Source organism: Erythrolamprus reginae, chromosome 1 (genome assembly GCF_031021105.1).
Source record: "Erythrolamprus reginae isolate rEryReg1 chromosome 1, rEryReg1.hap1, whole genome shotgun sequence".
NCBI lineage: Eukaryota > Metazoa > Chordata > Lepidosauria > Squamata > Dipsadidae > Erythrolamprus > Erythrolamprus reginae.
Window position 1 is genome coordinate 291,254,484 of NC_091950.1, and position 22,928 is coordinate 291,277,411.

The 22,928-nt window shown below is 38.5% G+C and overlaps 1 protein-coding gene across 5 annotated transcripts in view; it reads left to right on the forward strand.

Moving 5' to 3' along the window:
- KLHL32 (kelch like family member 32) overlaps window positions 1–22,928 on the forward strand; it is a 104,845-nt gene that overhangs the window by 42,903 nt on the left and 39,014 nt on the right. For all 5 annotated transcript variants that reach the window (XM_070733252.1, XM_070733253.1, XM_070733247.1 and 2 more), the window contains exon 5: window positions 718–816. In XM_070733252.1, coding sequence (XP_070589353.1) covers window positions 718–816 — 99 coding nt within the window. The remainder of the gene's footprint in view (window positions 1–717; window positions 817–22,928) is intronic.

Sequence of the window (22,928 nt, forward strand, 5' to 3'; positions counted from 1 at the left end):
AATCAATTAAAAAACATTAATATAATATAACCAGTGTATAACATAACCACATGTATACAATACATAAAGCATATTACTAGAAAAGAGAAAAAATGAGATATCAATAAGTATGAATTCTTTTAGTTTCTGCAACAAAGTGGTTATCAATCATAAATGTTTATTTCATATATCTCTATTACTATTGCAAGGTGTTTATTTTTATTTTTATATATACCGACACTCTGTATTGTTACTTTTTATTTTTTATTTTGGATCCATTTGTGCCATTTGTGCTATGTTTCTTTGGTTTCTTTATTTGTTGTTCCCTTAATTGAGTTGTCATTTCGTCCATCTCCGCACATCTATATATTTTATCAATAATTAAACTTTCAGGTGGGGTCTGTTCCTTTTTCCACATTTGTGCCAGTGAAATTCTAACTGCAGGGATTATGTGTGTCATAAGAGAAAGCGTTTGCTTGGAGTAATGTCTTTTCCAGATTCCTAAGAGGTGTATTTTTTCTTTTTCTTTATTATATTTCTTGTTTTCTTTGTCTTTTTCTGCATCTTTTATTCTTTTCTCTATTTTTTAATTTATTATGCCATTTGAGATTAGTTATTCATTTTTTTTACTACCATAATAAAAATACTTACTAAAGTTACATTTAAAAAAAGAAATGTCACTTTGCATGTTTTCCAGATCAATTTTAAAGCTTTGGTGTGTTTTCTTTTTGCTTAAAGGTTCTGCTGGAGCCAGGAGTAATTCAGGATGTGCTTGCTGCAGGTAGCCATCTCCAGCTGCTAGAAATGCTGAGTTTATGTTCACACTATCTTATCCAGGTAAATTGATTTTTTTTCCTGAGCTCAATTCAAATGTTATATAAGGATTATTTTCAAAGTATTTATAAACTCAACATGGTAATTACCAGAAATTAGCATGGATTTATTAAAAACAAGCCTTGCCAGACAAAGATTCAATAGATAATAGCAAAAGCACTTAGATTTATATTTTGCTTCACAGTGCTTTTATAGCCCTCCCTAAGCTGTTTACAGAGACAGCCTATTGCTCCCAACAACCTGGGTCCTCATTTTACCGATCTTGGAAAGATGGATCATGGAAGGCTAAATTAACCTTGAGCCTGGAAAGATTCGAATGGCAAATTGTAGTCAGTCAGCAGTCAGCAGAAGTAGCCTGCAGTACTGCATTCTAACCACTGTACCACTGTTCTTACTAATGAGTAAGTTGTATCTTTAATAGAATAGAATAGAATAGAATTTTTATTGGCCAAGTGTGATTGGACACACAAGGAATTTGTCTTGGTGCATATGCTCTCAGCGTACATAAAATAAAATATACATTTGTCAAGAATCATGTGGTACAACACTTAATGATTGTCATAGGGGTCAAATAAGCAATAAAGAAGCAATATTAATAAAAATCTTAGGATATAAGCAACAAGTTACAGTCATACAGTCAACATGGGAGGAAATGGGTGAAAGGAATGATGAGAAAGATAATAATAATAATAGATTTAATAGATTCTGAGTGATATATATCTTTACCTCAGTAAGCCATTTGACAAAATTGTGATTGGCAACAATTAAGTATCGGCTTCGTGGTATGACAGTGAAGAAATACTGCTTTGAAAATGTGCTCATTCAAACCTCAGATAAGATTCTATAAGATTTAGTCCTTGCCTTTTTACGTACATAAGTGGTTGGAAGTAATACTTACCAAATCTAAATATGGAAAACTAGATAATAGCTTCAACAATGAAATATTACGTTAGTTTGGTAAGGAAAGATCTGCAAGCAAACAGCCAAACTTGAATAACATCAGGAACTTCACTGTTCAACCCTGAACTACAACATTCTATATTGCTACCCAAGAGGTCTTTATTCTCCATAGCGGGTGAAGCCAACATCCTAAATATGGGATGACACCATCTATTCAACCAATGAGGACTGAGTCTGTCAAATTATAGATCTCTGCTCTTGCTTCCATTTCCCCCTCTTTGACTCACTCCTTGCCTTGACAGGACATGTGTTCCCAACTTGGAATATTTTACAGTCTACCACTTATTTACAGTGAGTTTTTCCCTTTTTCATCTCAGTATCGGATTTCTGACAGCTCACAAAGACTGAGATAATTAGTGGTGAGGAGCTGCGGCTCTCTCCACTCATCACTGCTGAGCCTTCAGCCGAGGCCGTTTGCTCTCATATGGAGGAAGGCATTTCCCTTCAGATTGGCCCTCTAGTCCAACTACAAACACCAGCAAAGTGGTGACCATTTTGGGTGCCATATCTGCCTGGCAGATGAGGGGGTTATTGTGGCAGCCATTTTAGAAATGTTATTCTGCCCGGCAACAGCATTGGCCATTTGCTATAGCATATCAACACAGGTGATGGCCATTTTTGGTGCCAATAATATCGGGTACAGATCTCTGTGCATAACAAAGGCGGTATCTTCAAGGTGGTCACTAAAAATTACCTTAGATCTCAACAGTATGGCAGAGAACAAAGCCAAACCAAACCTATGAAGGAAAAAGTGGCTTAGCATTCTAAAAAGATCAACCATGCCTCCTGCTGTGTGTCTGGCTTTATAATCTGAGCCTTTGCATTCGGGACGCAGATCCTTGGGATCTGAGGAACAGGCACTTCCTCGACAGGAAGCAGTTAGGGCATTGGCCAGGGCTATACCAGCCGCCACCTTAACTCTGATGGCCGATGGGATCCATGCAAACTGTCTCTCCGCTGCTTCCGATCCAAATATGTAGGCCATCCTTAATGAGGTCATAAAGCAGGGTATTGGGGCTGGCATGAGAAAATTAGTTTGCCAGATTCCTCCCTGCCTCATGCCGGCTGCGCAGTTGGCACCAGCAGCCACTTGTACATATGGGGTCCATCAGGAGTGGTACCCTGACAGATGCTTGCCTGACTATTCAGTAGAGCCTCATTCATTGGGTTCCCAAGCTGATGACCAGTTTGAAGTAGACCATTCAGAGGACGAAGGTTTCTGCCCTTACCCATAATATCTTAGTAGTAGAGGCCACTACTAAGACCAAGGTTTTCCCGACTTCATCATTCTTTGTAGACACAGTCCTACAGCAATGGCTAAACCTGGATTCTAGGCCTGCACTGTTGCAGACTGATAGATGTTACTACAATGTAGTGGCAGAGCTTGGGAAGAACTTGATAGTTCTGTCTGTCAACGCCCCGGTGTCGGCACTGCCCAGTTTCTATACTTGATACAAGACCCAGGGTGCAGAGGGGATAGATGCATTCCGCTCTGATTGGTCACCTGACCTTCTGTATGTATTACCCCCACTATGTCTCCTCCCCAGGTCATCTACAAGATTCTGGAGGAGAGGGCAGAGGTGCTGCTCCTAGCTCCTCATTGGCCCCAGAGAGCTTGGTTCGTGGACCTCAAGTCCCTCTCGGCTTGCCAGCCTTGGCAGATTCCTATGACAGGGTCTTTGCTAGACCAGGGGTCATTGGTCCACTTAGCTGGACCCAACCTTTTTGCCTAGGGTGAATTCCATCTTTCACAGGGCCCAGGAACTGGTGCTCCCAAATTTCTGCCACAACCCCTCATATGCCCTAGAAAAACAGTGGCACACCCTTGATGTCCACAGGACTCTCAAGGACTACATCAAGTGTATGTCCTTGTTGCACAGGACTGAGGCCCTATTTGTTTCTTTCCAACCCAATTCTTTGGGACAGAAGGTCTCTCCTTCCACAATTGGTCGTTGGTTACACAGTACCATAGCTAAGGATTATGATCTTCAGGCATTGCCCCAATCTAACCGGGTTACAGCACACTCAATGTGCAGCGCAGCCATGATGGCAGCATGATCCACACAGGTGTGCATAGAGGAGGTCTGCAGGGAGGACACTTGGGCTTCTCCTACGCCCTTCATCCGCCATTACAAGATTGATATTTTCACTTTGGCAGAGGTGGCATTTGATCACTGAGTGCTCCAAATGGTGCATTCCCAGGACAAGATCTCCATCCAGATTTAGCCCTCCCCATGGACAGACAGCTTTGGTATGTCCTGTACTTGGATGTTGGCTCCACCCACTATGGAAAAGGAGCATTGGTGCAGCCAACATTCAAGGTCAGTCTGGTGGTCCTGGAACTGTAAATTGTGGTCTGTTATATGTAATCTGTTGCTTTCTATTGACTGGATGTTGGGAGCACACACATTGAGTCTGCACCTTGGTCTTCACCAATAGCAGGGGGGGGGGGATTGAGGCAAGAGCTGAGATCTATAATTTGACAGACTCTGTCCTCTCATTGGCTGAATGGATGGTGTCATCCCATACTTGGATGTTGGCTCCACCCTTCTAGAAGAGGTGTAACAAGTGAGGACTAATGCCCCAGTTTTGCAAATTGATAGAAATAATGTGAATACTCATAAAAAAAACCCCATATTATCTATATGTAACAGCAACTTACATTCAAATTTGGGTAATGAATTCCTTGAATTTCCCCAGTTTGACTTATTAAGCATAGTGGGGTCCTAATATGAAATTAAGTGAGATAAAAGAATCCTTGATACGTGCCACTTTGCAATTTAACTACCAGTGAGATAATCCCATTAGTAATTACTTGAGCATAGGGATTAGAATAATAAACTCTTATCTATAAAATAATTTCTGTAGGAAAGCTAAACTTCTACATTTCTTGAACTAAAACATAATTTACAGGACTGTATATCTATAGCGTTTCCTTTTTCTGCATCCAACAAAGGTAAAAGCACTAATAGGTGTTTACTAACAAAGCTAGTATGTAAATTGTAAGTTTAATTTTATCTGGGTCATGATGTATTTATAGAATTAGATTACGTAAGATTGTTTATTGTAGGTAAATAAACTTCTCTAATCTTCTTGCAATGCAACTGTTAAAAACTTAACAGAGATACCAACTGTAATCTGCAGTGGATCAGGTCCTTATCAGCTTTCAAAATTTCAGTTATATAAGCTTCATAATAAGAAAATGACAGGCCTCCCTTTTCACCTCCAATAAAATATTTAATATATTTTGAAAAGTATAGAGATTCCTTTTTTATCCCATTCTCCATCTACAGGGGTCTTTCTGGATGTTTGTTATATCAATAATCTCATAGATTTTTCCGTAGTGTTGTAGACACAACTAAATTCTCTGAGTTAAGATTTCTGGATGACATATTGCACTTTTTAAAAAAATTGTGTGTGGTTGCCCGTAACTCTTATTAGGACAGCACGGTGGCTCAATGATTAAGATGCTGAGCTTGTTGGCTGGAAAGCTAGCAGCCCAGGTTCAAGACCTCAATGCCGCATGATGGGATGAGCTCCAATATTCATCCTAGGTCCTGCCAAACTAGCAGTTTGAAAGCATGCAAATGTGAGTAGATAAATAGGTACCACTTCGATGGGAAGGTAACAGTACTCTGTGACATCATGCTGGCTACATGACTGCGGAAATGTCATTGGATAGTGATGGCTCAATGGCCTTGAAACAGAGATGAGCACTGCTCCATATAGTCAGCAATGACTAGAAGAGTAAAATCTTCAGGGACTCCTTTTTTAATAACGCTATTTGCTGAAATATAAAACCTAAAAGTTGAAAATGAATTTCATTATAATTTCTATGAATTAGCCAATTGAATCCCTTTAATAGACTTTATTTATTTATTTGATTTGATTTGATTTATTATTTATTAGATTTGTTTGCTGCCCCTCTCCGTAGACTCGGGGCAGCTAACAACAGTAATAAAACAACATATAACAAATCTAATATTTAAAATAACTAAAAACCCTTATTAAAAACCAAACATACACATAAATATACCATGCATAAATTGTATAGGCCTGGGGGGAATTAATATCTCAATTCCCCCATGCCTGACGACAGAGGTGGGTTTTGAGGAGATTACGAAAGGCAAGGAGAGTGGGGACAATTCTGATCTCTGGTGGGAGCTGATTCCAGAGGGTCGGGGCCACCACAGAGAAGGCTCTTCCCCTGGGTCCCGCCAAACGACATTGTTTAGTCAACGGGACCTGGAGAAGGCCAACTCTGTGGGACCTAACTAGTTGCTGGGATTCGTGTGGCAGAAGGCGGTCCCGTTGATATTATGGTCCGATGCCATGAAGGGCTTTATAGATCATAACCAACAATGGTATTCAATAGGGAATAGATGGAAGTGGGGGGGGGGAGGAGGGGGGGAAGATGACAAAGCAAAGACCTTAACATTAGCTAATACCCCCAATTTGGCTGGCCTTGATGGTCTTCGGCAATTCAGTTTCCATTGTTCACTCTCCCCCAACTCTGACCGCTCTGTTCTTTCAGTCCAATCCTAGCCAATGCTCCGCTCCACAGGGCAGCTCCAACTCGCCTCAGCCTTCTTCCTGCATGTTCCGGCCATCCGTCTCCTTTGTCCCCCTTGGCACCAGTAGCTCTCACTTACTTGCGTCGTACAGGGGTCTGGGCTGCTGTTCTTCATCCACCAGCTGGTATCCTTAGCTCCTCCGTTCTCCGCAAAGGATGTCCGGTGCCAAGAGCCGACCGCTCCCACCGGCCTGCACCCTCGCCGTCCTCAGTCTCACAAAGCAGGTAGATTTGTCCCGGCCTCGGCGCTGGCTTCCGCTCCGTCATCTCGGCACCTGTGTCGCTTCAGCACCAAACACCCTCAGTTCCTGGTGTCTCGCTGAGAGGGTCACTAAGAGGGTCGGTTTGTTCCCCGGGTTGTTCTCCGCTCACTTCTCTCCAGCTCTCTCTCCACCTCTGCGTTCGGCATCTGGGAGCAGCCGCCATCTTCCGCTCCCCAGCTGATCACCCAGGCAATTTCTCGGGGCTATTGTCCCTGGCGCCACACAAAGCAACACAACAGCATTCGGTTTTAATCCCCCAAGCACGGAGGGTTGCAAAGCCAGAAGGAATCAGACAATTTCTGGTTTGGATTGACTCATTTTTGATGATCTTTGCCATTGTCTCAGAGGAGCGGCGAATCCTCCATCTCCTCACCACTCGCACCGGAACCAGAAGATTTGATTTGATTTGAATGCCCCCTCTCTCCGAGGACTCGGGGCGGCTCACAAGATATCAAAACAATATACAATATACATATCTAAAAAATCCAATTAATATAGCTAAAAAACTTTAAAAACTCTAATAACTTTTAAAAGCATTCATTCCCATTCTCACATCAAGACATACTACATTTGTTGGCCAGGGGGCTAGAGTCTAATGGCCCCAAGCCCGGTGGCACAGATAGGTCTTTAAACTTTTACGGAAGGCGAGGAGAGTGGGGGAAGTGCGAATCTCTGGGGGGAGCTGAAGAAAGCTGTTACCTTTCTTCAGATGTTTTAGGAAAAAAACCCAATAACTCCCTTTTCCAATATGTTTGTTTCATTGGTTTTATTCCATATTACATTTCCAATGCATATAATTGATCTGGCTGTAATTTAATAAATCTAAAACATAATATGCATTCTGAGCTTGATTTGTAGAATACACTTTCAGTGCTTCTTTTAATTCCAGTGTTCATATTCTATGCTGCAGCGCACACATCTTTTTCCTCCAGGAGGTGTAGGCTATTATCTCACCATAAATATATGCTTATCCCAGTCTGTCCTTTGCATTTATTTGAGAAAAAAAGAGTAAAAAAACTCCACTATATCTTTTTTTGGTGGTGGTTCAACAAATTGAGAGTCTTCCAGCAAAGAATTATTAAAAGACTATCTGATCAGATTCTACTTTTCAAAACCAATGATAATACTACTGGTGTGTGATCAGAAATGAGCTTGTTTAATTTAGTTTGTTGTGGTTGTAGATCAGAGTAACTTAAAATAATAAAATAGATACATCAAATTGAAACATGAGTAAAATAATATATCAGAATCAGAACCTATATGAACATTGCATTAACATAAAATACTTGCATGTACACTTTCTGAAGCAACTGTTTACATTCCATCATAGCCAGTATAGAGAAACTCGTTGTATTTCTTGAGGTTTCTACCTCCTGACCAGTTCACAGGAAACTGGGAGATCATTATCAATCCTGATTAAATATTGAGTTGTGGGAGAAATGCATGCAGACTGAATTTCTCTATAAAAGAATACAGTGCAATACTGCATGATTTACATTTTTGATTTTCCCCTATCTAAAAGTCAAGAATAGATGTTATTCTTTAGGAATATTGGCTCTATCTGGCCAGTGTAATAGCTCTTCTTATTAAAAAAAAATAATTTAAATGAATAAATGCACATGCTTGAGTTTCAATGAATGCTATTTCAGTTCATGCTGAAAGGACTGAGTTTGGGATTAATTGTGAAATCAGGAATACATCTTTTTAAAAAACCAATTGAACAACTTATAAAAACATCCTTTTTCTTGTAGTCACCTATTTGAAAGGCACAAGATAGCTATGCTTCCAACTTTGATTTTCAACATTTTCTGTTCACTAGACATACCTTCTTTCCTATGAAAAAGTTTAAAAATGTTCACTTTCCATTAATCCTGTTGGGAGATTAATACATATTTACAGTATATTATTTTTCATGCAGGATTCATGTTAATTCTTCTTGCATTTTAAAACAAGTTTCATTTAAAAGTTGGCTTTTCTTTCATGACTATTTTTTTCTTAAGATTACTTGTTGAAGCTATTTAATGATTTGTTCCACTCTCAGAATCCTCATTTGTCTTTTTTCATTAACTAATTTCTCAGTTTTCATCATAAACAAATCAGTTGTGCTTTTTGGTTCATTCTTTTTTTCATATGTACAGTATGTCTAAAATAGATGTATTTTTAAACTATGTATCTGAAACCTATCATTTTCTCAGATGTTCATCTTTTCTCATTCTCATTCATTCTTAGTCTCCAAATGGCCTAGGAGTAGGTACTCCTTTTGTATTCAGATCACATTTATTCAGGATGTTATGGATTTTTTTTCTCCAAACTCATTCCCTATTCTTCCATTTTCACCATTCACTAGAACACAACAAGTAGTTATCACTAATCTAAGGTTTCATACTCCACCAGTAACAAACTGGATGATACCAATACATACTTTCTAGGACAGTGATGGGCAACCTTTTGAGCTTGGTGTGTCAAAATTCGCCAAAAAAAACCGAGCATAACTCGGGTGGTGTGTCACCTTGAGAAAATTAACATAATTTTGTGATATTTATAGTTTAAATAACAAATATGTATAATTATTTAACTTACCTGCTTAGTGACTTCTTTGTTAATCTGTCAGTTGGTTTCAACTGCGACCTAAATTTCACAGCGACCTAAATTTCACAGCGACCTAAATTTGGGGCTCAATTGTAATTGCAATTCGAGGACTACCTAATGACATTCATAATCACGGTAGTTTCTGACACTGGATTACACTAGGATGGGAAATATGAGGTGAAATGGGATGAACCAGAAACTCAAATATACTGCTCAAAAAAATAAAGGGAACACTTAAACAACACAATATAACTCCAAGTAAATTAAACTTCTGTGAAATCAAACTGCCCACTTAGGAAGCAACACTGATTGACAATCAATTTCACATGTTGTCAGCACATTCAACTTTGTACAGAACAAAGTATTCAATGAGAATATGTCATTCATTCAGATTTAGGATATATTTTTTGAATGTTCCCTTTATTTTTTTTACCAGTGTATTTTTTCACAAAGCGTGTGTGCATACTTGTGTGCATGCTTGTTTCTCTCTCTCTCTCTCTCGGCGTGTGTGCATTCTTCATATATGAAATGTTGGCGATCTGATCAGGGTGCGTTTCCTCCCTCCCTCTGTCTGTGTCGGAAAAAAATATATTGGAAGCTCCTTGAAACCAAACCCAGCGGAGCCTTATTTTACAAACAAAACGGCTCGTTCCGTCCAGCCCAGTGAGTTTGCCTAGCTCTCCCCCCTACTGCTACCTCTTCAGCACTGTGCTCACCACAGAAGCGCCTGCCTATGGCCGGGACCATCTTGCAAAAGCGCTTCTTCCTCTCCACGAAATAGGCGCATCGCCCCGGCTGAGGAAGAGACGCCACCTCAACGGCATGCACCGCCATCTTATCTATAGGTGTCACTGTCGTGGCTCCTCCCCCTTTCTCCTCCTCCTCCTCCTCTCCCATTCACCCCTACCCCGCCCCGCCTCCCACTGGACGGCGCTTTGCTTGCTCCTTCCCCGCCCTTCCGGCTCTTGCTCTTTCCTGGCTCTCCCCCGCCCCTCTGCTCTCCGCCCCCCACGGGAGCAGGGTGCCAAACTCAAAGCGCAAGATGGCGCGGAGAGCCTCTTCAGCCAGTTGGTGCCCGTGCAAGTGAAATGCCAGGGCTACGAGGAGAGGTGAGGTGCCGGCGTGGCTTTTCTTCCTTCAGCCGCGTGTCACTGAAAGTGGCTACGCATGTCAGTGCTGACACGCATGTCATAGGTTCGCCATCACTGTTCTAGGACATACTGCATAATCTGTTTTCATTTAATGTGTGCTTTATTTCCGTGCATGCATTCTTCAATTTTATTTCACAAAACCAAACTATCTTCATGTATATCTATGTCAGTTTCTATTTATTTTACAAATGCCCAGCATATCTATTTTGCTTGTCTGTTTTCTTTTATTCATGAATTTATGAGGGGAGGGGGGATGTCTTTGATACTTTGAGTTTTGTTGCTTTCTTCTGATGTTTTGTTACCTAAACTAGGTAACATCATAAAAAAACAACCAAGCTGAGAGAGTACCAATGTCTCCTCATTTCAACCTTGAGCTACAAATATTCTCCTTTATTGGTATCATTAATTTATGCTTTACTTTTCTTAGATATACCTTATCCCTTAGTCATGAGTGGATAGCTAATTGCCTTCACAGCTTACGACAGTGATGGTGAACCTATGGCAAGGATGCCACAGGTGGCATGTGGAGCTACATCTGCTGGCACATGAGCCATTGCCCTAGTTCAGTTCCAGCATTCATTCATTCATTCATTCATTCATTCATTCATTCATTCATTCATTCATTCGATTTTTATGCCTTCCTTCTCCTTAGACTCAGGGCGACTTACAACATGTTAGCAATAGCACTTTTTAACAGAGCCAGCATATTGCCCCCACAATCCGGGACCTCATTTTATCCACCTCGGAAGGATGGAAGGCTGAGTCAACCTTGAGCCGGTGATGAGATTTGAACCACTGACCTACAGATCTAAGAGAAATCCCTATTATTATTATTACCAATGAACAGTAGATGGCAGTATGAGTCCACTAGTCTGAATAAATTAAGGCATTAGAAAGTGGGGGGAAATGAAAAGAAATTATTTATTTTGCTCCATATTAGTCTTGTGACCTAATCAGTAAAAAAGTCATTATTCACACAACACTGGGCAATATGCATTGTAATTTTTAACAAATAATGGGGAACTGTTAACGGTTTCGCAGGAAATACAGCCCTGTCTTGTGCAGCAATGGTCATTTATCATTGCACTTTGTGAAATCTCTCATTTGTTCTAACATGTATGTGCCAGCCAGCTAATCTTTGGCTCACATGGAGGCTCTGGGAGGATGTTTTCAGCTTCTGGAGGGTCTGGGGGGGAGAGAGCATTTTTGCCCTCCCCAGGCTCTAGGGTAGAGAGCATTTTTGCCCTCCCCAGGCTCTAGGGAGCCTAGGGAGGGTAAAAAATGGACCTACTGGGCCCACCTGAAGTTGGGAAATGGGGTAGCGGGGGGAGGATATTGTGTGGTCATGTATAGGGGGGCAGAATTGAATTATGGATGTGGGCACTCAAGTGTATGCAATAGCGTGTGTGTGCGTGCTTTTGTCCCCCAAGGAAAAAAAGGTTTACCATCACTGGCTTATGTTGATAATGCTAAAAAAAGAATATAATGCTTAGTTTGGTCATCTTTTCTCCAAAAGCCATGGTTAATCTCAGTGAAGGACCCATTTGCTATGCCGTCTAAGCTCTATAATGCTAAACCTACTTAGCAAACAACAATATAATATTGTTTTCTCCGTTTTATTATTTAGGAGGTGTATGCACTGTCCTGACACTCATAGTCAAAGCTAAACCATTCCAACACTTTGGATTGGCCAGCCCTTTGCACAAAATTTGGTCCCTATGGTTCTTTCTATTTACTCTCAGGATTTGCTCCCTGGTACAGAATTTTCAGAATTGCTTACAAGAAGATATACTGTATTTTTCTGACTATAAGATGTACCACAGTATAACACACACTCTAGTTTTTGGGGAGGAAACTAAGAAAAAAAAAATCTGCCTACCAGCATCCATCTGGCTAGGGTCCTTAGCAAACAGCTTGGAGCATGTATATTAGCCTTGCAAAGCTCCATTTGAGAGGTTGTTTTCGGCCTTGCAAAGTTCCGTTTCAGAGGCTGTTATCAGCCGTGCAAAGTTCCGTTTGAGAGATTGTTTTTAGCCTTGCAGATCTCCATTTTAGAGGCTGCTTTTTCAGTTTTGCAAAGCTCCATTTCAGAGGCTGTTTCAGCCTCCAAAGGCTGTGTTTGAGAGGCTAGGTGGAGCTACATTCACTGTTTAAGATGCATCCAGATTTTCACCCTCTTATAGGAGGGAAAAAGGTGCGTCTTATACTCTGAAAAATATGGTAAGTCTATTCGAATTTAATTTTTAAAAAATAATGTAATGAAAATTTAAAAATAATTTAAGAAAGTAATTAAAATTTAATTAAGCAAAACAAGTAAGCTCTAACAGTGTAATGTTAATTTCCACCAAATAAAAAGTTCTAATTTATGACCGTCTGTAGGTTTTGCCTTCAGGCAGTTACTTTAACTAATAGATTTCACAGGGTGAATAATTATTTTCTTTTTGAAAAAAAAAGTCAAATAAGAGATAGGAATCATTGGATAAAGCAACTTCCTTAAGGATATGCATCAAGAACTTGTATTTGAATATTCCTTGTTTTTGGTGTGATGAGATCTGTACTGAATAATGTTGAACTGTATGTATTTCATGCAATATATGCTTTAATTTATTTATTTACTTTTGTAAGGAGAACTGACCAATATATGTAATTACGTAATAGATATCCCATAACTCTTATATCACATTTCAACTTAACAGAAGTCCGTTTTAAGAGAAATCCCTATTATTATTACCAATGAACAGTAGATGGCAGTATGAGTCCACTAGTCTGAATAAATTAAGGCATTAGAAAGTGGGGGGAAATGAAAAGAAATTATTTATTTTGCTCCATATTAGTCTTGTGACCTAATCAGTAAAAAAGTCATTATTCACACAACACTGGGCAATATGCATTGTAATTTTTAACAAATAATGGGGAACTGTTAACGGTTTCGCAGGAAATACAGCCCTGTCTTGTGCAGCAATGGTCATTTATCATTGCACTTTGTGAAATCTCTCATTTGTTCTAATTTGAATGTAAATGACTCTAAGGTTTTACAAATAAGGTGACAGACTCACATAAATGTAATTGCAGGGTTCATCTCTCTCTTTTTATATATCACTCATTAAGTTATGAATTAAATACATCGTATTAAACCAGGGGCATGTCCAATGATGATATTGTAATGGCAAATTACTCCATGCTATTAGAGGTGTATTTTTTATTCATGGACATTAATTTGTCATTAAACGGCATTAGTTTAGCACTTTTATGTGGGAGACGTGACCTGAAAGAGGAGACTGGCTGCTGTAATGCAAGAGAAGAGAAATATGAATACCAGAGACATGTCACTCTTTAAGCTCTTCAAATGAAATGGAGGAAAATTTATATCAGCTTCTCTAGGCCTATCCACCCACATGAACAAATTCTTTTTTAAATTGGTTTTTATCCATGTTCAGAGACATATTTGAAGAATGAGTAGCCTTCATTTTTAAAATCCTGTTTCCCATTCAAAAGCTATGGAAGAGGTGAAGACGGGAAAATGTTAAGTTCATCTTCACAAGTTCCCCCAGATCTTTGCTGAGTTTTGATAGATTGCTTCTTTCAGCAATCAAAAATAGTGACAATAATTTATTTTGCTTTTAGTAAGGAAAAGTAACTCATTTGGGTGGCCAATGTTGCATACCATAACAATATTATATGCCTGAATAGAATATACCATAACAATATTATATACCTGAATAGAAAACAAAACAAAAAATCGAATAAAATAAAGTCTTTATTTAAAAACAACAACAACATTCTATTTGGATTTAATTGACGCTTTCAAAAGTATTTAACCGAAAGTTAAATTGATGGGACAAAGGAAGACTTTGGGCATAAGGAATTAATTTTTAAACTCTGTCCACTCTTCCTTCTCTTCAGTTTTGCCAGTGGAGAAGGTGTCACAGAATATTTGAAGTAGGTGGTGATATCTGTATGCATCAATAATTATTTGTGTATTAATGATTTGTGATAGGTGTATACTAAACCTGAAGAAAGATACTATACGTGGGAGGAAAATTAACCCTAAAGTGCCAAGATTATTCCCAACCCATTTTTTTAAAGCTTCCTTTTTCTAGTATTCTTCAGGCATTGAAGGAGACAAGGGAGACCCAGGTTAAAGCACTTGGGCATAGATAAATTAAAGCAAAGAGTAGTTAGCACTGAAGTGACAACAGGGCAAATACTGAAAAGAGAAACAAAGGCAAAATGGCGAAGAAAAATCAAGAGAGGGAATACGGAAAGCCAAGGGATGCATCTGAATATTTAACCGCACTCATGGGATAATAAGGCCATTATATTTGCTATTGTCTCTAAGAATTAAGTCTTTTAGGACATTTCCCCAAATACCAGCGGTGGTGTGTTGAATTGAAGATGCCAGAAAACACTTAACATTTGGTCTAATTCCTTTTTGTGTCCGTGGGATTGCTCCCTGTAAAGCATTTCAATTCACAGAGGTAAAATGACATTTAAGAGTTTGAAGAGTTGATATCGCTGTAGTGTTTCAATTCCTATTTTCACTAAGACTGAGTGAATCGCTGAAGCATTTCTCTGAAATCTTAAAAAAAAAATCATACAGAATCTTAAATGGCTTTTCTGAATTCAGTTGTAGGCTTAAATTTCTTTTTACTGCATTTTGCATTTAGTAAATCTAAAAACTACTATGTTCTTCCTCTCTGTCTTCAAGCATGTGTAATTGCGTATATGTATTTGGGACAGAAGGAAAAATTATATATATTTTATGTATGATTGCCACATAATTTTAGTAAATTGTCCACTGAATTACATGTGTATATACGTGTGTTGGAAATGGAGCAGTAATACCTTGACTTACAACTGTTCTCTAATCCAAAAATATAGCAGGTGGAGTAACAACTGGGTATGATGCCTTGGATATTAATGGCTTGGCTCAGCAATGGAATTCTAAAGCTGTATACACTTTTTCTGTCTTAATTATGCATTCATTAGAAGCTTTTATACCCAACAGAATAAAGTAAATATTTTTTGATCTCTGTAGTGTGCTCCCAGATTGTAGATTTGCACAGCAGGGTCTTGATAATCTGAATAAATTGTATTTCCCCAAGGAGTTTATCTTTCAAATAAGGTCATAAAGAAGTACAGCCTCTCCCCATAGTTCTCCTTGTGTTTTTCTTTCCTTTTTATAGCACAGCACACAGGAACAGGGGTATATTGTACTCAGTTCAGTTGTGTGCATGGTTGTGATTAACTTTCATTTATCAGCCTGTTATTGATATACATCCTTTTCTGTGGCATATGCAGTGCTTATTTTAGAAAAAAATAACAACAAAGGAAAAACAAATGTGAACTGTGAAATAATACTGAAAGAAAAAATTCATTTGATGTTATCCAATATGTTATTTTACATCATTGTTGCTGTATATGCATGTTTGTGTGTGTATCCGTGTGTCTGTATACATTCATACTGTAAGAAAATACTTATATGGACCTACATGTCATGTAAATGTATAAAACATGTACTGCATTATGAAGTAAGAGAAACACTCTGAAAAATATCTCGGTAGTTAATTCATGTTGCCAATCTAATATCACATTAGATAATATTATCAAATTATTTATCAATGTATCTTTATTGTTAATTCTCTCAGTAAACTATTCTTACACATGTTTACTCAAAGCTAAGGCTCAATAAATTCCATAGTATTTCCAGAAAACTATTACTGTATATTAACATTGAAAAGTCTGTTTTGTTTGCTTACGATAAACTTCTAAGAGGTATTGGTGGCTGGCACTATGCATAGTCCAGGGGGTAAAATGTTCCCATTTTGTTCATGGTTTTAGTTTTCAGAGGCTAGTTGCAAGGGGAATGCGACGCTCCACCCACCTGCCCGGACATCACCATTTGGGTTCTTTTACCCTCTGTGCATGCACAGAACGCATTGTGGATGCACAGAGGGTAAAGGAACCCAAAAGGCAGGGTCTCGGCAGGTGGGCGGAGCCTTGTGCTCCCTTTGCGACCGGATCTCCGATGATTGACAGGCACGATAATTACAATAATACAGTATTGTAATTATAGTACACCCATTGCCAGCTTTAATTACTATGTAAACTTTGCACACTGAATAAATATTAATTTGTATAATAAATAAATGAGCAATTTGTACATGATTTAAGCAGGGAGTATAATATCTCTGTTTGGAATTTGTTACATTTAGTTGAATTCTACCATGAAAATATAAGGAGAGCAATTTCAGTTTAGTTGCATGCTCTGTTTTAATTATAAGGAGAGTAAGCAAGGTCATTATAACACAAGTTTATTTATTATTACTCTTTATATGCTGCCTGTTAGTGTGAATGTTGAAAAGTGCAATAACCTGTTTTTAACAGTGACTGTTAGGAATGATTAGCAATGGGCCTGTTTACTTGTCAGACTTAAGAGTGAGCCTGGAGGCTAGTGATTCCGTGTAGGCTTTGAAAACTGAGTGGGGAAAATTATTGTCTCCTGAAATTTTCTGTGGTATTACAATCCCTCTTAAAAGCAACAGAGATCAACATAAGGTAATAGAGATTAGAATGCTGGCTGTTGAATTAGAGCAGTGTTTCTCAATTATTTTTTGTTATCTCCCCCCCCCCCCCCCAGGAAGAAGTAACATTTTGCATGCCCTCCACCTCTCTGCTGGGACGACTGTTTGCAATATTCAACACCTTTTCACTGAAAAAAACCCCCAAGCAGCTTATCAGTGTGATTGGGGTGTAATGTGTTTAAGTGACGCCTTAATTTATTTGGCTTCATGCTGTCTGCTGCCAACGTTTTTAGACACAGTAAACATACTGGTCTTTCTTCGTTTCCCACTGTAGTCACAGTGAAGCTAAGCGCTACATACAGTTTGTCAGATTTCCTCATCTTAGCTTTCGGGAGACTTACATTTGTCTCATTATCTTTGTCTCTCTCCTCCTTTCTTTTCATCCCTGTTCAATATTTTTCCACGGTGCTCTCTTAAGGGTTTGTTATATACACTTCATATCTTCTACTCTGTATTCAGTGCAAGAAACTCCTACTCCTTGCAGCAAAAAAAGCACATTCCCATGGGCCATGGGCCCCCCCGGCATTGCTCTACGCCCCCCCAAGAGGGCCCCACCCCATTATTTGAGAAATACTGAGTTAGAAAAAGAGGAGAGGACAGAATGTTGAGATGATTCAATGTATAAGATTAAGGAAACAAGGGAATATGCTTGGGAATCTCTAAAACAAGTTACCTGAATGGTTACAGTAAATTGTACAGTTGCAAGAAACAGCTGTGACTGGATTTCAGGCTGGGTTTTGGAGATATACGATCATTAGATTTAGGCAACGTTTAAAGTTTGATTCAAAGTATGTTTTATGAAATAATTCTGTTGAATAAATATTTTGAAACAATTCCTAATATCGAATCAATACCTTTCAATCTTTTTTTAAAAAAATCTGGAATGATGGAGATTTGATGACATTTTGACTTTGTAAAGTCTCAGACATTGTGAATGTGGACTAAGCACAGGGGTCAGAGGTGGGTTTCTCCTAATTCGGCCCGGTGCTGAGAACTGATAGTGGTAGCGGGAGGCTCCGCCCACCTGCCCAGGACACTTCTGCACATGAACCAGTAGCAACAGGTTTAAGAACCCAATACTGACAGTTGTGTGATGTCTGACGCTAACGCAACAATTTGGAGGCTGATAAGCTGTCCCCCCCACCCATCCTTGTGATTTCTAATTTTTAAGGGGTGGAAGGGCAGTATTAAAAAAAACATTGTGATTTTGATACCTTTGAACATATGCAGCTAAAACTGTGGAAGGATTAATATTCTCAGAAAGGTTTATGATCCTTGCTATTTTCACCGAGTTATACCTACAAAGAAGACTCTGCAGGCATTTTGAGGCTACCTCAATATAAGTTAACATACTTTTATCAAATAGATAGAAGAAATGTGAATCAGTCTGAATCAAATCAGATTTCAGATTTTAAATTAAAATTGGAACTTGTCTAACTTAGATACTCCTAACTGTTGCTAGTTTTCACTGCTTAGAACCCATGTCACTGAAATAATATGTTATTGTACAATAGTTTAATGTATGTAGGAGATTTGCACTTTTTGGATGAATATCCTTGGTCCACAAGAACATAGGCAAGGATAAGAACTATTCTGGTTAACAACCTGAACTTTCATTTATAAATAGTAATAAATACAAAGCTTTGGGCATTCATTATAACATATAGAACAAATAATACATTTAAAAGAACTATTACAAACTTTGGGTATTCGTTTCAATTTACAGACATAGTTATCTATAAGAACTATCACAAATAAATACATTCATAGAGTTTGAAAGAGCTGTTCAGACCATTGAATTTAAACTTTATAAATACTATGACCCAGATTAAAGGGATCCAGACAGATCTTCAGTCTTCCACTTGAACACATTACAGTATATATTAGTTCGTTATGTTTCTTGGTCTTTAGTTTCATTGTCAAATTGCTCTTACTACTAGGACTTGGTCTTTTTACAATAATCCAGAATCTCACTTTTAAGTTAGGAGTTGCAATAAAAAAGCAAGTTGGAATTGGTTTGTAATTGTGAGGAGGTTCTGTGTGAGAATTAGAGCGTCTTCAGAGAAGTTAACAGGGCAATAGTTCACAGCGAATGTGGAAGTCAACCATGAGCAAAGTCCATTGGATGACTTTCTGGTTCAGTGTAGGCCAGGGCTAGGGCTGTTTGCCTGTCTAGAATCAGAGATGAGCCAGCAGTGGAGTAATTGCAGCTAAAGACTTCTGATCACTTATTTGGTGATATGCCGTGATAAGCTGGAGGCACTGCCACTCATCTGGTCATCTGATGAACATTTGTCAGCAGATTGCTTGGAACAGCAATGGAACTGACTGTGTTCTTTAGGTGATGGTGGCTAGTTTACTTGGGGTAGCTTTCCATTTCTACTTGTGACGGTGGAGATGGCAAGTCCAGGGTTACCTCCCTTAGAGCACCCAATCACAGGTTTGACAAACACTGAGAACTAGTGTACTGACTACTACTACAATGTGGTGGGCTATAATGTAGCTAGTGTACTGACTACTACTACAATGTAGTGGGCCAACTATCTTATCTCTTAATAAGTGACAACAAAACTCAGAGGCTTTGAAAGTTTTATGGACTGTTCTATTTTACAAGGACATCATGTTTTTCCATTTTCTACTCCAAAAAATTGATTGAAGTTAAGAATAGGACCTGTGATCCACATCAAAAGTGGGCATTATTGGACAGTGTTGAGAAATGGTTATGTCTGGGCTACATTTGTTTCCTTTAGTGAGAGACATAGAGAATGATAGTGATTCTCCCAGTACTTCAGGTAGACAGTTCTGTATATAATTTAATAATCTAGTTATCTTGCAGAGATAAACGGTAGAGGATGATGTTATATCCCCCAGACCTGGTGAGTCAGCTAACTGAATGTTTGTGGTGTTAAGGAGGTCTTTTGTTCAAAACGAAAGAGGATAGGGATTGGGTGAGTGAATGCATTGTATTGAGGAGCCAGGTGGTAACGTAGTGGGAGGAGATGTGGTTGAATATGCTATTCAGGTGATGAAATTACATGCCAAAAAATGGTATGCTAAGTTGGCACATGCATACAGCTGATTGGATAACCTACTTTTCAACTAGCAATAAGCCTTTTTGAAGCAGAATATAACAGTTACAATGTATTAATCCTTGGAGTTAACTGAAGCACGTCTTAATGGGGTTACCTGGAAGGGTTAGAATTTGATGGTCCTGAAGAAGAGTAAGCTGAGATCTAGTCATGCATGGAACTTGGGGTTCTTTCCTTCCTTTCCTCAGCAGAGAAGGATTTTAAGCTATGTGTCTGCTGGGATTTCGGCTGTGGAGATCTAAACAGATACAGATTGGCAGGGAGCTCTTTCAGCTAGCCCCTAGAGACAAAAAGGAGTACTCTCCGCAGGCGGCAGCAGCTTGCAATCTTCCCTGCTGGCTTCCCCATTAACATTCTGGGAAAGCCTGCAGAGAAAATTGCAAATGACAATCACATGATCATGGGGCACTTGGCAACTGGTTGAAAATGCAAAAGCAATCAGATTGTGTTCAGGTGACTGCAAGAGAGGACTAACATTTTATGATGGTCATAAGTGTTTTTCAGGCAAGAATCCCTCTTGAGAGGCTTTCGTAAATTTGAATAGTCATTAAGCGAGGACTACCTACATGTTTGTGGCTTGCCCTCCTTCATGCTGTATTTTTATTGCATTCTTGTTGCTGTTGTTTTGTTATTTGTCAATTTTAAAATCCTTTTAAGCTTATGTCAGGACCCAGAGTTGATGTTTACTAGTTGGGTGGCTATATCAAGAATTCAAAAATAAAAAAAATAAAAGACTTAAACTCATTTCCTATATTCTGCTCTCTGATAAGAAAGAAAAGATGCCTCAACTGTCTTCTCTATAATAAGTGAAAGAGAGCTATCGGGTCTCTCTTGACTCATCTTTTTCCAAGGCCAAACGTACCCAGTTCCCTCAATGTCTCTTTATTAGGGTTAGCTTCTAATCTCTTGATAATTTTTGTTGCTGAAAATGTGCTTCATTTCAGTGCATTATTGCTGAAATAAATTACTTTGGGGGCTCCTTAAAAAAACAAATGCATATCTCTCATATATATTAAAATATGATGCGGAAAGGCAGATAGCAAGGTCATGTTTCAAGCAACTGATTTAATATTGGTATGAGAACGCTAAAAAAAAAGTTAATCTTAAAAAAAAACTTTTTATACTGTTATCATTATGTTCCCAAAGTCTTATTGCTGATTGGAAAGTAGGTTATCTGATCAGCTTTATGCATCTCACCACATCGGCATGCCACTTTTGGCATGCAGCTTCATCAGCTGGATAGCAGGGTAGCACAGTGTATAATTTTAAACCGAACAAGTGATTGGTATTACGGTGACAATAATTCTGTTGTAACAGATGGGTAGTTTCCAGGATTTAGAATTCAGAAGTGCCATTTTTAGTCTTCGGTGGACAAAGATACATTCTAATCTGAAATCATCGTTGCTCTTTATCACTGTCATCACCATGTGGGGAAAATGTTTTTATTTTTGTTTATTGCTTTTAAAGTAATCACAAAAAAGAAAAAAAACATTGATAATTATAATACCAAACCATATGTTCTCAAAGAAGAAAAATGCATATAAAGTGCTTAAAAAGAAAAAAAAGAAAAAAGTATATCATTATTACAATTAACAATTATAATTTTACATAAACGTATCTATGATAGACAGACATAGTAGGGGTTTTTTTTATACATAGCCCTTGACTTGCTACTACAATTGGGGCCAGAATTAGCCATTGCTAAACAAGGTGATGCTAAAGGAGTAGCCCACAGTTTTACAACCTTTTTTTGTCATGGTTGTTAAGCGAATTACTGCAGTTATTAAGTGAATCACGAAGTCATTAAATAAATCCAACTTTGCTTGTTGAAAGCCAGCTGAGAAAGTTGCAAATGGCAATCACATTAACGCCTCATAAATTCATGCTGATTGTCCTCATAAATTCATGCTGATCGTCAAGCATCTAAAATTTAATAATATGACCATGGGGATGCTATGATTGTTGTAAATGTGAGGACTGATTATAAGTCACTTTTTCCAGTAATTTTGAACAGTTGCTAAATGAATGGTTGTAAATTGAGGATTACCTGTACTTATCCATACAAATCCATATGTATCCACTCATAAGTAACAAGTATAACCAGGTCTTCAAACCATTGAGTAAATGGGCCCATTCATTTATCTTTTCAGTGTTGAAATGACAGACTTTTAGTTGCAGTAAGGGCACCGAATACATTGATGTTGTCCAGTTGTCAACTGTAGTAGGTATGTAATTCGAGAGAATATTATTCTCTGAAAATTTTAGTTTTTGTCACACAGATATACAGTATAATCTATCTATATAAAAGCGAAAGCCACTCACAGAATCATGAAATCTCCAGAATCTGTTGAACCAGATCTAAAGATCCTTAGGAGAACACTGAAACTGAAAAGAAATATTATGCCTCGAGAGCTAGAAAAATCTAAGAATTATAACCAAACCCTGGATATGGTTATCATGGCTTGAGTTAGATTTTACTGATTTTTGGCTTGATTTAAGTAATATTTTCCTTTTCCTTATATATATATATATGTGTGTGTGTGTGTGTGTGTGTGTGTGTGTGTGCGTGCGTGCATGTGTGTGACATGTTTTTGCTGAATTTGAAAATTAAGGGAGACTAGGATAGATCTATTCGACACAATACTGTATATATATATATATGTTTTTGTAGATTTTCACGGGTACAGGTATGACGGTCTTGGTATATTCGGGTTTCTTCCCGTGTAGGATTTGGAAATTTCTGGCGACGTTTCGATGAGGTCCCACTCATCATCTTCAGGCTGGTGTTTCTGTCCTTGTTCTAAGGCGAACACTGTTCGCCTTAGAACAAGGACAGAAACGCCAGCCTGAAGATGATGAGTGGAACCTCATCGAAACGTCGCCAGAAATCCATCATCAGGCTGAAG